General features: G+C 41.4%; 1 protein-coding gene across 3 annotated transcripts in view; it reads right to left on the reverse strand.

Moving 5' to 3' along the window:
• The window catches only part of LOC105489049 (regulator of G protein signaling 17), a 126,374-nt gene extending 112,710 nt beyond the window's left edge, over positions 1 to 13,664 (reverse strand). Inside the window, exon 1 of one of the 3 annotated variants that reach the window (XM_011753667.3) lies at positions 13,526 to 13,664. Coding sequence is in view for 1 of the 3 variants with exons in the window: in XM_011753665.2 (XP_011751967.1) it covers positions 12,701 to 12,726 (26 nt within the window). In the remaining 2 variants the exon portion in view is untranslated. Of the gene's footprint in view, positions 1 to 8,098; positions 8,330 to 12,700; positions 12,864 to 13,525 lie in introns of those variants that run through there. The other 2 variants (XM_011753665.2, XM_071096630.1) reach the window with 2 other exon arrangements.
• Between the last annotated feature and the right edge of the window lie 925 nt (positions 13,665 to 14,589).

The raw sequence follows: 14,589 nt of genomic DNA on the forward strand, positions 1-14,589 counted from the left end.
TTATTGTTAGAGATAAGTGACAGATATGAGGAGGGATGAAGAAGGGACCACATTAAGAAGACAGTTCTTAGAGTCTCTTTGAAGTAGTGACATTTGAATGGAAACTTGAATGATGAGAAAGACTGGGGAACAGCTTGTTAGGCAGAGGGAGTGGCAAGTGCCAAGGAAAGGAGGTTGCAGGACGCTTGGTGCTCTCTCTCCTCACATTCATGGTACTATCCTTGCATTTCTTCTCTGAGATGTCCTCTTCTCTAATGCTCTCTTATGCTGATTTTTCACACCCAGGAGTATTCAGACGCCCACCTGGTCTATGCCCACAAGAAATATTACTGCCTTATTGGCTTTTACCAGCCTCATCTTAATATTGCACACTTGACCTTCAAGGCCTTAAAGAAGAAATAGCAATTTAAAGCAAACCTGCATCTTCAGCAGAACCACTGTTGATCACATTGTCTAACATGTCACAGCCTCTTATCTAAGAATGCATGGGATATACTCTTCATGGAATTTAGTGCCAGGAAACAAAAATTCTCCTAAAGATCTGTTTTCCTTCCTTAACCAATGAATTATACATAATCTTTCCTGTTACCCTTTTATTTTGGCTGCCAGGAACCACATAGCTAAAAGGTAGTGCTCCTATTACAATAACGATCTTATCCAGGTTTTGTGGTACATTCACTATTTCCCCCATTTATTTCTCTTGGTGGTTTCTTATCTTTATTTTGTTTTATTTTTACTGCCTTGTGTGAAAGTGCTTTTATTTAAGCTGCCTCAAACTTTTTGGAAATAGATGATATATAAATCATTAATCACAAGTAGTTTCTAGACAAACACAAGTAACTTCCTCATTGCAAAATCTGATGTGTCATCCTGGTCTTGATGTTACTCACCCTTTCTCCACATGACATAACTCAGCTGATCTCCTTTCTTAAACTTTTTCTAATCTTTGGTGTAGGATTAATATATATATGAATAAAACTGGCTAAAAAATTTCCACATTCTTGGTTTTATGGCATATTACAGTGTCTTCATTCTCTTTATAACACATTTTTATTCTGACCATCTTATGTATGAATGTGTATATACATGAATATATGCATGTATACATATATGCATATGTGTATATTTTGTTTCCTTCTTTTTCCACATGTCCATTCATGCAAATATGCTCCAGAATTCTAAGCTCACCTGCTCTCTTCTCTTTTTCCTTTGGCACTTTTCTACTATTGTTACCTGGACGTAAAAGACTTTCAAGTTTTATTTCTAGCTCTATTCATTCTCTTGGGTTTGCAGTCCAAATTCTCTGGTACCATCTGGACCTCAGAGTTAGAATGAGGCCTTGTAGTTCATTCAGCCTCCCAGTCATTAAATTTCCTCCATGACATCTCTGTCAAGTATTTGTCTGCCCTACATTTTTTCAGTGACATTAAACTTGCTACCTTTCAAGGCAGTTTACCTAACCAGCTGGCTATGACTCTTAAAAGTTATTTCTGGCCAGGTGTGGTGGCTCATGCCTGTAATCCCAGCACTTTGGGAGGCTCAGACAGGTGGATTGCCTGAGGTCAGGAGTTTGAGACCAGCCTGATCAACATGGTGGAACCCTGTCTCTGCTAAAAATACAAAAAAAAAAAAAAATTGGCCAGGTGTGATGGTGGGCACATGTAATCCCAGTTACTTTGGAGGCTGGGGCAGGAGAATTGCTTGAACCTGGGAGGTGGAGGTTGCAGTGAGCCAAGGTCATGCCATTGCACTCCAGCCTGGGTGACAAGAGCAAGATTCCATCTCAACAACAAAAAAACCAAAAAAGTTATTTCCAATAGGATGGCAACATCTCTATGATGCGTGTCCACTGATTCTAATGCTATTCCTAAGGTAACAATAAGAGCAAAGACACACTGAATACGAAATGTGTTCTAGCGGCACTGCACACATTATCTCTCTACAACTCTGCAAGGTGGTTTTATTATTTTCATTATATCATTGGGACAATTTAGAATGTATAATCTTTTCCCACGGCTTTTCCCCAAATGGTGAAACACACATATCTTCCAGGGAAACCACTGTCTTCCAGGTTAAGAAAGTACAAATTCCTCCAACCATGTCTCACACAAATTATTTTGTCTTGTAAGTTAATTTCACCACCTGTATTCTTGACTTCTAACGATGGTGTCAAAAATAAGTTCAAAATAACATTGCAATTGTGACTTGGATATGCAGAATAGAACATAACAATTGCCAACTTCATTCTAGATGCTATATGGCTCTACTGACATAGCCTAAGATCATACTTGTTGCTTCCTACTTAATCTACCAATATCCCTGAGGCTTTTTAATCAATGGCGTACTAAACATCTGTGAGAACTCTCATGGCTATGTCAAACTATTTCCCAGACCGAACTCAATTTATTTCCTCACTAACCTCTTCATCAGTTTGACTCTTCCATGTCTTATGACATCTTTATTTCCCAGACTCATAGACTAAAATGCTCCCTGACAGCTTTATAGCTCCTCTTGCATCTTCTAGATCTTTTTGTTCACCAAGTCTTGAAGGCTCTGACTCAAACATTTTCTCACATCATCATCTTCCCATGGACTCTGCCCTTTGCTGTTTCTCAGTTTAGGCCTCTTCTCCTCTCACCTGGACAGCTGAAATTGTGGTGTTCCTACTTCCCTTGACCACCCCACTGCATGGACTGATGAAGTGCCTGTCCCATAGCACAGCTCCTACCTGGTAATCCTCTGCTCAGACAGCTTCAGCAGCACTCTGCCTAGCAAGGAAAATTCCACCTTTTTACTCTGATATTAACAGCTGCCAGGATATATCTTATTTTTTAGCCTTATCATCTAGTGATTTCCTGTGAGTGCGGTATGCTTTTGAAATACTGTGCACAAAATGGTTTTAATTTTCCTGATTCTGCATCTATCTTTATTTACATTGTCTTTGAGCCTGGAAACCTTTCTTTGTCTGTCAAAATTCTATCTTTCAATAATCTGAGAAAATGTCACAACCTCTATGACACTTTTGCCAGATCCTGGTCTAGCCATTTAAAATTAATCTCATGCTGCTGACTTCTCACAGCATTTTAGTTCTTTCCTAGAATATAATAACAACAGAAATTTACATATAGGTCTTATATCTTTATTCTTTAGGATCCCTCAGACTTGGCCATTTTTTTTTTTTTTAATTTTGCTATTCTTTGGTACAGAGTAAGGATTGAATTACACAGCACATTAATTAAGAAAAAGGAGGCAGGAAACAGAAGAGGTAAAACTGATGAGTAGCAGAAACTGAAGAAAACTTGCAAATCTAATGCAAACACTTGGAAATTCAGACCCACACAGGCTGTATTTACCAATGCACCGAAAGACTTTTCTCTCTTTCCTTTGTTGCTACCTCTCTCTAATATAACTTTTTAGACTGTATCCTCTGATCTCTACTTTCAGGCACATAACCTCTTTCTTTTTCCCTAAAATCTAACCAGACTAGAACTCTCTTGGGGCTAATAGTCAGAGGCCAGCACACCAAGTGCCAAAGTTGATTTTGGTTGCAATCAGCCACCTCACTGAGTAACCACATTCAGTGATCCTACTAAGTCATAAATCTCCATCCTCTTAAAAACAATCTCAGTGGCAATGAGCAGACAAGCTTTTCCAAGCTCACTTGTCACTCCCCCAAAGTCTTAATAAATATTTTAGATATTAAGTCATTGCAATGCCCTGTTGCTCAATAAAAAAAAAAAGAAAAAGTTTATCATACACATTTATTCATTGCTGGTATTTTGAAACAAGACATAAAGTTCTTTGCACCACAAAGATAAAATTAATTTTATATAAGATGTACTTAAATAGTTGCATTTAGAAAGAAAACTTGGGGATAGATTATCAATGTGATTGAATTTCAGTATCACCTACGAGAATTTTAAACTATTTAACATAACCTATGTTCGGTCAAGAAAAGTGCTTCACATTTTTTCCTTCCTGGAATTAACATTTATTTGATGGAATTCTACCTTATGAAACCCCACTTGCATTACTCAGATGTTCAGTCAATGAAATTACTGAATTATTGGGAAAAATTACCTTCTTAAGATTAGGTCACATGAATTCACGAAACTGGAAGTGGTTACATAATATAGCAGAGTTACATAATCACGTATTGAATGATATTATACTTTAAGATATAATGAGTTTTTAACTAATAGTCTTGTTTTCTGAGCCCAGCCTTCCTGCTTTTTACTTGACTCTCCTTCTCATCTCACTGGTGCCTCCCTCTCTATTCTCAAGCATGTATCCTTTCTTCCTGAATATTTAGTTAGGATTATGCAGGCATCATGTCAGTTGTTTCCCATAAATAAAAGGGGAAACACACATATATGCATATACTGACACACAAAATCATCTTTTCAAGATATTACATTTTGGAGACAATTCCAGTGTGGGAAGGACTTCTCTATGGCTTGGTTTTGAGTATTTAAAATGATAAATAAATGTAACTTTCAATGAAATCCATCATTTATATAAACATAGGTGGTCATTAGACATTGAATTTACTAAAAGTAACTTAGTCTAAAATATTTCTTCATCAGTGAAAATTGAAGTTACTGGACTTGAGTAGATGAAGAAAACATGGACTCCAATAGCTTGAGTCAAATTTGCCAATATTATTTTCTCATAAATTAGCACAGAAATCACTCAGGGCAGTTTATTCCTGACTACCAGAAGAAAATAAGACAGTAGGGTTTTGTTTGTTTGTTTGTTTCCTGGCAGACAGAACGTTTGAGCTCTTGATACGTTTTAAATTTCAGGCAACAAAATTATGTAAACATCCTAAAATTACATAAAATAAGAGTAAACATCTATTTTTCTATGAACTATTAGATGTACAAAAAGCAAAGATACTCCTTTCTCCTCAATTTATCTATTTAGAAATACTAATAACAATAATAATAAGAAGAAAGAGTGGGGAAAATCAAATGTCAAGCCTCACCCAAACAGTATGTAGGGAAAATGTTAGTACTCCAGTTCACAATGAAGCGTTTTACCGCAATTTACATTGGAGTATTTAATACTCCAATTCACAATACGGCATCAGTTAATCATAATAGTTTGTAAATTATATAGGTCATTGTATTGCTTTATAGCATGTCTATGCCTTAGTGCTCCAATAAAAGATACTAGTTTTCCTTTGCTTTTATCTAGTGAATTTTGATCATACTAAACTCACAGGTCACAGGTAAAATACTGTATGGTAGTGCTGAGTATAAATAAATTGAGAAAGAAATAGGTTCAAATCTTACATTAGCATACATTTTTACTTATTAACAGCCTGGTCAAAGATTTAATGACAAGCATGTTAAATGTAGTGGCTGACAGGAGTGCAGAACTCACCTTCAAGTTAATTGATTCACAATGTCAATGTCTTTCATTTCCATAGTTAGACATATTAACTATATATTCATGACATATTTCTCAAAAGGGTTTGAAGTCTTCACTCTGATCTTATAAATCATATAAAATCTTCCTAGATCAAGGCAAATCTAACTGCTAGATTTAGAAATTGCCCTAGTGATTTTAACAAGCTGGTATGGAAAATGGTTTTCTTTCTCAAAATTAAATGTATTTTTTTTTTCATCCAAACCGAGGACTCTGGGTTTTTGGTCAAGGTACTATATATATATATATATATATATATATATATATATATATATATATTTTTTTTTTTTTTTTTTTTTTTTTTTTTTTTTTGAGACGGAGTCTCGCTCTGTCGCCCAGGCTGGAGTGCAGTGGCCGGATCTCAGCTCATTGCAAGCTCCGCCTCCCGGGTTTACGCCATTCTCCTGCCTCAGCCTCCCGAGTAGCTGGGACTGCAGGCGCCCGTCACCTCGCCCAGCTAGTTTTTTGTATTTTTTTAGTAGAGACGGGGTTTCACGGGGTTAGCCAGGATGGTCTCGATCTCCTGACCTCGTGATCCGCCCGTCTCGGCCTCCCAAAGTGCTGGGATTACAGGCTTGAGCCACCGCGCCCGGCCTGGTCAAGGTACTATATTATAAACAGATTGCAATCAAAGATGGAACTGCAACAGTATCAGGAAAAAATTATAAAATATTGCTAGTGCATGGGAAATGTGAACCCTGAAGAAGGGCAGGGATCTCACTCTCCTTCCCCCTTTGTTCATCCCCTACACCAGCGTTTTAGAATAACTTACATTACAATGATTACACAGGGTAGCCTGTAAGTGAGGGAGGAAAAGGCATAGTACAGATGTATGTATACATTTTCTTTATTTCTATGAGAAGGAATTGGGTGTTGAGGTAGGTTCACAAAGAGGGTTAAGCCTCCAGTCTGTTGTTTTGATATTACGGTCGAGGTTGTTAAATCATCCATAAACAGAGCCACTTCCTGCTTTTCTTCTTATCTCTGAGTCTCTGCTTAGCAGCTTGCTTGAATATTAGTGGTAGAGGCTCCTAAATTTTGAGATCAATTAGTCTATTGCTAAACCCTAAGGAAATCGTTGCCTATTACTCCCATGTTGTATTTAGCTATGACTTCACAGCTTAGAATGACCAGTAGTCACTGGATAAAAGAAAAATAAGTTGAAGAAGCTTATATATGAATTCCTTGTGGAAATGGACCATGTTTAATTAATCTTTGTATCCAAAAACATCACAGAGTCTAGCACATAGTAGGTGCTCAAATATGTTTATAAATCGGTTGGTGAAACAAACTAGTCAGGAAAGGATAACACAGGAAATACATAGAGAACAACCTAAACATTAACAAGGACCAATTAGTCAAGACAAATACTGGCACGAAATTAAAACCCCTTCAAGCACTTATTGTTTACACGATGTTTCTTGTATCTATTTTGATTTATTAACTCTAGTAAAATACCTGATATTTTCATACTGAGTACCAATATATGAAGGATTTTATAGACATAATTTCTTTTAATCCTTTAACTTTTTAAAATTGTCTTCAGTTTTATAGATAATGATACTAAGGCTCAAAGAAGTGAAGACTAAATCCCTGGTTATTTGAATCTAAAACCTGGGCTCTTTCCACCAAATTACATTCTCTGCTTTTAAAGTCTCCTTCTTTTAAGAGCAATTTTCCATAAGCTTTTTTGCCTCATATGAATTCAATCATATGGATTGCTATGTTTCAAATAGCAAACTTTCAAATATTGTTGAGTTTGATTAAATAAATCCTGAAAAAATAGGAGAGTTTAGGGTAACAGGACGTGGACATGGGGTCATCTACCAAGAGCCAAAATTAACTCATAAAATCTGTAGATTACATGACTTATCATAAATACACCAAAAAAACAGGCTCCTACCTTTCATAGAGACTGGAAAATAGAGAAAGTAACAACTTGCACAAGAGTTTTCACTGGATTTAACTCACTATACTATTGGGAAGAGTCAAGATAATTTTTAAAATGAAATAAACACTCACATGCTCATTCCATTTATGTCATAATTTCCCCCAGGTTGTGTCTGTTTCACTGTAATGCGATAGCTCTTGAATTATAACCTGTGTATTTCAACAGCCAATCAACAGTACTGTACTGTGAAAAGCCTGTGACCCGAGATAAGGAAGTAAATATTTGCTTTGTGAACCACAATCATTGACTACAATAGACTTATATTTACTGACACAGGGATTTTAAAAAATCTCACATACAAAGCTTAAGAAATTCAGCGATTTTAGATATTTATTACTTATGCTAGAATACAAAGTATAAAGTACTTCTATAATTTCATGAAAAACTCTGCACATCTAATAAATAGTAAAAATTCAAATCCATTTCTATTTGAAATAGATGTTATTTTCCACCATAGGTTACTGCTTCTCCTAAAGGGAACTCTCATCACTATAAATTCTGAATTACTCAGGTTTTCCTGTATTTGATAAACTGGTACCACTGATGATTATAAACTTATACACTTTCAGCTGGGCGCAGTGGCTCACACCTGTAATCCTAGCACTTTGGGAGGCTGAGGTGGGTGGATTGATTGCTTGAGCCCAGGAGTTCAAGACCAGCGAAACCCCAACTCTACAAATAATACAAAAATTAGCCAGGCGTTGTGGTACACACCTGTAGTCCCAGCTCCTGCAGTGGGAAGATCACCTGAGCCCAGGGAGGTTGAGGCTACAGTGAGCCATGATTGAGTCACTGCACTCCAGCCTGGGTGACAGAGTGAGACCCTGTCTCAAAAAAACAAAACAAAACATTTATACTTTCTAGATAGTTTAATACCTAAGGACTTTGTAGATTTTCCAAGCTAGATAATTAAACTTTTGAAAACAAAGTTATCAAAAGTTACAGAACTTTAAAAGTCAAAAACAGGAGCTTACAAGACCACTGAATCATGTGCAACATCGCAGATACAGAGCTCATTAAGGTAACACATTAAATTCTTACTTTTAACATGTTTAAATTTCACCTAGAGCTTACAAGTTGAGGTAAGACATGATTCTAACCTGACATGGTTTTATAATTAAGCTTAATTGAGTCATTCTGATGAGAAATCACAAAGAACGTCCCTAGGCTTTCCATGTACTCCCATCTTTCCTTTCAACCCCTTTATCTCAGAAAAACACGGAAGTTCTTCCATAACATTGGCAACTGGCAGAAACAATCCATGACTATCTGGGAACTCTTCAGACACAAGCTTCTCATAGTAAGGTGTTTGTGAGCAAATTGTTTACCGGTTCTGGACTTCTAAAAAGAACTGTAAAGTCTGGAAAACTCGGGGGTATAGTAGTATGTGATAAACCCCGATACCCTGGCTGATCCAGCCTTTCTGGTTTAGCCACAGTCATCTTTGTATCTTTACCACATGGAGCCTTTGTCACTGAGCATTTCCTTTCCTTGTTTGCTGTTGCCTTTTAAAAAATTAATATTAGCACTCAAACAAATAAGAGAAATGTACCAGACTAGCAGTGGAAACACAGGCTAAAGACTTGAACGAGCCATCCTCAAAGACAAAAACTGCTTATCAGTATGTCAAAAAGTAATCAGTCTTATTGGTAGCCAAAGAAATAAAAGTTTGAAAAATATTATTTTCACCTATCAAGTTAGCAAAGATTTTTTAAAGAATGGCATTATGTTGGCAAGAACTAGCTGTTCTAAGCATCGTGCCCAAAGGAGAAAGTGCAATAGAGATATGCGTACAAAATTTAGGCATGAGGATCAAAACCCAAAGATAAAAGAATGGCTAAATAAAGACATCCATAAGGTGAACTATTTTGCAGTCACTAAATCACATTAAAAATATCAATTTTAATTTCTTGAGAAACAGCAACAAAGGAATGTTAATTTTTTTTAGAAGTATGAGGTTCTAAAACAGCCATCCCCACCTTTTTGGCACCAGGGCCCGGTTTCGTGGAAGACAATTTGTCCACGGATGGCAGTGGGGGTGGAGGGATAGTTTTGGAAGGAAACTGTTCCACATCAGCTCATCAGGCATTAGATTCTCATGAGGAGTGCACAACCTCAATTCCTTGCATGCGCAGTTCACAATAGGGGTCACGCTCCTATGAGAATCTAATGCCAGCTGCTGATCAGACATGAAGAGGAGCTCAGGAGATAATGCTCACTTACCAGCCACTCACCTCCTGCTGTGCTGCTGGGTTCCTAACAGGTCATGGGCTGGTACCCATCCATAGCCCAGGGGTTGGGGACCCCTGTTCTACAACATGATTCAAATTCTTAAAACAATGGTACATTTATATAAAGGAAATAAACTTGTGGTAAACTATGCTGTGTTTTCAATAGCAGTTCTTTAGATATTGAGATAATTATAAGCACTCAGTACATGCCAAGCACTATGTTCAGTACTTTATATACACTGCATTGTATTTATGCTTGCATCCTGCCTTCATCCCTCTTGTATGTCTGAGGAAACTGAGGCTCAGGACAGATTAGTAACTTGCCTACAGCAATAAAGTTGTTAAAGGGAGGAGCCACAATACAAGCTAAGGCCAGCTTGACCCAAAATTTGTGCTCTTCACATCCATATCTGCCAATAGGTAATTTTGTATTGTAGGGGATCTAAAATAAGCAAATATTGCTTTTATAATTGGGAAACAAATCAGTAACATAAATGTTGTATTAAACACATATATATTCTCAAAATGACAATTCTGAAAATTGCTTCCTCCAAAGATGTAGAACCATAAACATGAGTTTCAGGAGCCCAACTAGTGTACTTGGTAAACAGTATTAAGTGCTGATTTTAAAAAAGCAATTCTTACCTTGGAAGACTTTTGTGAGCCATGTCGACCCTGCAAAATGTATTAATTTAGGAAAAATTATTTTACACCTGCTTTTGCCAGATACCGTGCCAGGTGCTGGCACTATAGCAGAAATAATAGTCTAAATGAATTTCTTTGGAAGTTAGGAAAGTGTCTTTTTTTCAGAGATAACTGTGGGTAGGGAGAGAAGGAAGGTGGGAGTATCCATCAATCTCACATTGACAGTCTTGGCTACCTATTGGCTACCTATAGCAAAGGATTATTTTAAGGTTTTCCATAAAAATATATTTGTCTGAGGACCCCTGACACTCCCTTGGAAATGTCATATAATTTTAAGCCTCCCCAATGCATTCACACTTATACTCTAACTATAGCAATCAGGTGAAATAAAATGCTTTTAACATCACATAGCATTATTCTCATCCTCTGGATATATAGTGGTCCTTCAATTTGCCCTCCTTGGTAGTGCAGTATTTTCAGTGTTAAGTAAGCAGAGTTGGAGAGTATCAGAAACAGGATTCTCAGCAGAAATGTGGTTGAATGGACTCCCAGCCCTCTTAGCGTCATACGTCATCATCCATGCCTACCTTCCTTTTCCAGGAAAGCCCATGATTTTAGCAAATGGACTTCTGACACAAAGGCCATTATCTCTACAGCTTTAGATTAACAGGTAAATTCTTTCTTAGACTTTACTCTGTAAGTCAACCAGAATTTTGATCAATTCAGATTCAAAATTTTCACTTTTACTTGGCTGTAACAAGAACAACAAATGGGTAAGAATATATATTTCTCCTTTTCTTCAAAGACCGTGGCCCTCGTGGTAGGAAATGTTAAGGAAGGTTTATTATTTTTATTATTATTTCTTATTATGCAAAAGTATAAAATATTTATAGCAATGATAATGAACTTAGACCTTAAACATGATGAATTCAAATAAATGAGTACCTCAGAGGAAGAGCCCTACAACCAAAGAGATACCTATTTGAGAAGGAAATGCTGTTTGCCTTAGAATGAACAGGATAGTAAATTAACTGTCCTTGTTAATTCCCTTCCATGGGGACTAAACGCCAAGGAGTCGTTGAGGAACTATAGCAAAAAGGGTCGAAATCAATCTGCATAACAGACACCTTATGTTGTTTGTTCTGTAAATTAGACGGTTTTCTTAATCTTTCAGACTAGTTTCAGGAGGAAGGATGAGTGCCCGTGGCTCTGAGATCAGATGTCATTGCCATGGAGATTTATCTTATTTAATGAATAATACCACCCATCTTTTTGTAATAACAAACGCTTATTTTCTCGTTGCCTAAAACTAAATAAACTACTCTCCTATGGTCGCTCTAAGTGTAGGTTTCAAAAGATTATAAAAACTAGTGAATAAATCCAGTCTCCCCTGAGTGTGCTAATTACTGTTTTAGTTCATGTTAACAGAAGAAATGGCTTAACAATAGTAACAACTGGAGGGGGTCAAACTTCTCATTCATTTGTATTAAACCACCCTTTCATTAGATAGGAGTGCTATAATGTATATTTCTTGGATAATACTCTTACTACAAAAGACTTTGGAAACAAGTACAATGTACTTTAAATGTTTCACGGTTTGCAAATTATTTCGTACACGCAGCGTCTAGCAGCTATGAATTGAGGAGGAAAGCATTATTTTCCACTACACGAATAAAAATCAATTCTCACATCTTCAATTAAATGATTTTCAGAAGGGTTCATCACCCGGAAAACCAGTATGTATGAACGCCGGAAATGCAGATGGCACCCAGCCTCAGAACTGCTTATTCTAGATGGGAACCAAACTAAGATTTCTCTTTATTATTTGTGAAAGCGATCCCACGCTGGAGAGAATCTCGCCGTAAAACAATTTAAGAAAAGAAAGAACTCTGAAGCGTGTGAAGTTCTCCAGACAAATCTTACAGTGACTCTTTTAAGGAAAGAAGCATTTATGGAAAGGTCAGCGGAGGTCAGGAGAGTTATGCCAGGAGCCAGGGTCAATTGTCCCTGGGCGACAGGGGTTCTCCCAGGTAAGCCGGCGTCCCGGGCTCCGGGCGAGGCGCAGGGCTCAGGGCGCAGGGCGGGTCCCGTACGCCGGGCGGGCGCGCGGGCATCTTTGTGGCCAGGCAACCCCGGCTCGCTCTCCCGGAGCCCAGGGACTCCCGAGGCTGGCGCGGGCTGCCCCGGACGCGGTGCCAGCAGCCTCCGGCTCGCGAGGAGCAGCTCCCACCCGCAGCTTCCGAGGCCAGCTCTGTCCCTCCGCCATCCTCTAGTCCTCCGGCATTTTCCAGGGAGACAGAGAGGCAGGGAGAAGAGGAGAAAGCGGCCGTGTCTGCACCCAGCCTCTGCCGCAGCACTCGAAGAGGGACAGCAGGGAGGCCGGCGGGGAGGCAGAGATTAAACTGATTCCATCGATCACGGTAAGACCATCATCACCTACAGCAAAGGAGGCTCCGATGCGCCCATCCGGGCAGCGGCTCGCGGTTGGTGGGCGTTCCTCGTCCTCGCCCCCTCGGTGGCTGTGGAATCCACCCCGCGCTGCACACGCCAGGACTCCCTTTCCTTTGACTAAGGGGAGGGGAAGGAACAAAAGAGACCCCCCACCCCCTACACACACACACACACACACACACACACACACACACACACACCCCTCCGGTATTTTACTGCTGCTCAAAGGATTCATTTTCGCAACCTCTTCTGCGAACACCTTCCCCACCTGAGCAGTGCATATTCCCAAAGGTAAAGAGACATAAAGGAGGAAACACAGCACCCGAGGTGATCGGTCGATCGGACACTGTTGATTGCACATTCTCCTCGCTCCCAGCCAACCGCACAAAACCCGCAGCACCTCGCGCCCCCGCGGGGTCTCCCGCGCCCCCGGCCCGGCCCTCCTGGCCGCCCCCAGCAGGCTCCCGGCTCTCCGCGGGAACTCTGGGACCTGGCCGAGCGTTTCCCGGCGGGCAGGACACTCGCTCGGTTCCCCGCAGCAGCTGAGGGCAGCGAGCGGACCGCGTCTAGGCAGCGACGCGGGATTCAACTTCCCGGACCCGCGGCGCAGCCCCCGCTCCCGCCCGGGGCGCAGCGGCCACAGCCTAGATCCCAGCGCCGCGCAACCGTCCCCGCCGGGGCATGGGCGGTCGCGCTCTCCGCCCCCTCCTTCCTTCACCTCCCCCCTACCTTGAAAAAAATCCATCCATTGGTGCAAAGCAGACATTTTGATGTCATTTACTTAGCACCGCTCGGTTTGGAGGCAGCGTCTTACCCGGTCGCCTGGAGATGTGGGCAGCGCGCCGATGGGTCCAGGGGAGCGGGGCTGGGTGGCTCGGTCCTCTAGCAGAGCCGGTTTGCTGCCATCCGCCCAACTTCAGCACCCAGCGGGCGAGGAGAGAGGGAGAGCGGCGAGGATGCAGGGGAGGGGGAGGGGGAGGAGGGAGAGGTGGGCGGGGAGGGAGCGGGAGCCGCTCGGCAGCGCGCATGCGCCTCTCGGCCGGCGCAGCCCCTCGCCAGCCGCGGCCGGAGGGGCGGCTTCCCAACCCCGGCGCGCGGCCGCGAGAGTCCCGTCCCCGCCCCCTCCCCGGGCGGCCCCCGGCCCCGTCCGACCTCGCGCGCTCGCCTGGGCGAGGCGCCCACGGTGCGGAGGGGCTGGGCCGGGGCTCTCGGCTTCGGCGACGCCCGTCCGGAGCTTCGCGGGAGCCCCGGAGTCCCGAGAGCTTCCCTGAATGACAGCGGCTCTCCGCCGGGTCCCTGCAACTCCACTCTTCCGCAGCCCGCGCGCTGCTGTCCTGGGCTGCGCGAGAGCCTTGCACCCAGGAGCCGGCCTGCCAGGCACAGCAGCCTGCCTGCTGCGGGTCCCGGAGGAGGTATTGCCTGCGTGGGTATTGCCTGTCAAGAAAGTGTGAAGTTAAGCAAGTTTTGCTGCCTGAAGGACTTTATAAAGCGTCCTGTACTTTACTGACTTTCTCACCCAGAAAGAGGACCTTTTCTCCTAAGAATCAGTGCAGGTGCTCTCTGGCCTGGCCCATGCCAACTGCCTCAGGCCCCCAGAACACTCGCTGGAGCAGAGTTTTGAGTGAGAAAAGCCTATGACAAGGCGAGAGTGGTGAATTATTAACGGAGGTGCTTATGCTTGGGGCCTAGAGCATCCCTAGGGAACAGCTTGGTAGTTACCAGGTCTGATGATTGTTCTGTGCCCAAGTGGAGCCCAGCTTGGTAGGGAAGGAGCTTGAGATACTTTATGCAGTCCGAGCGCTAGATTGTACCTCCGATGATTAGAGTCAAGTATTTGTGCGGAGGTAGTGGAGAAGCAGTGTCTTGCTCTTCAGATAC

The sequence above is a fragment of the Macaca nemestrina genome, chromosome 5, assembly GCF_043159975.1.
Source record: "Macaca nemestrina isolate mMacNem1 chromosome 5, mMacNem.hap1, whole genome shotgun sequence".
Lineage (NCBI taxonomy): Eukaryota > Metazoa > Chordata > Mammalia > Primates > Cercopithecidae > Macaca > Macaca nemestrina.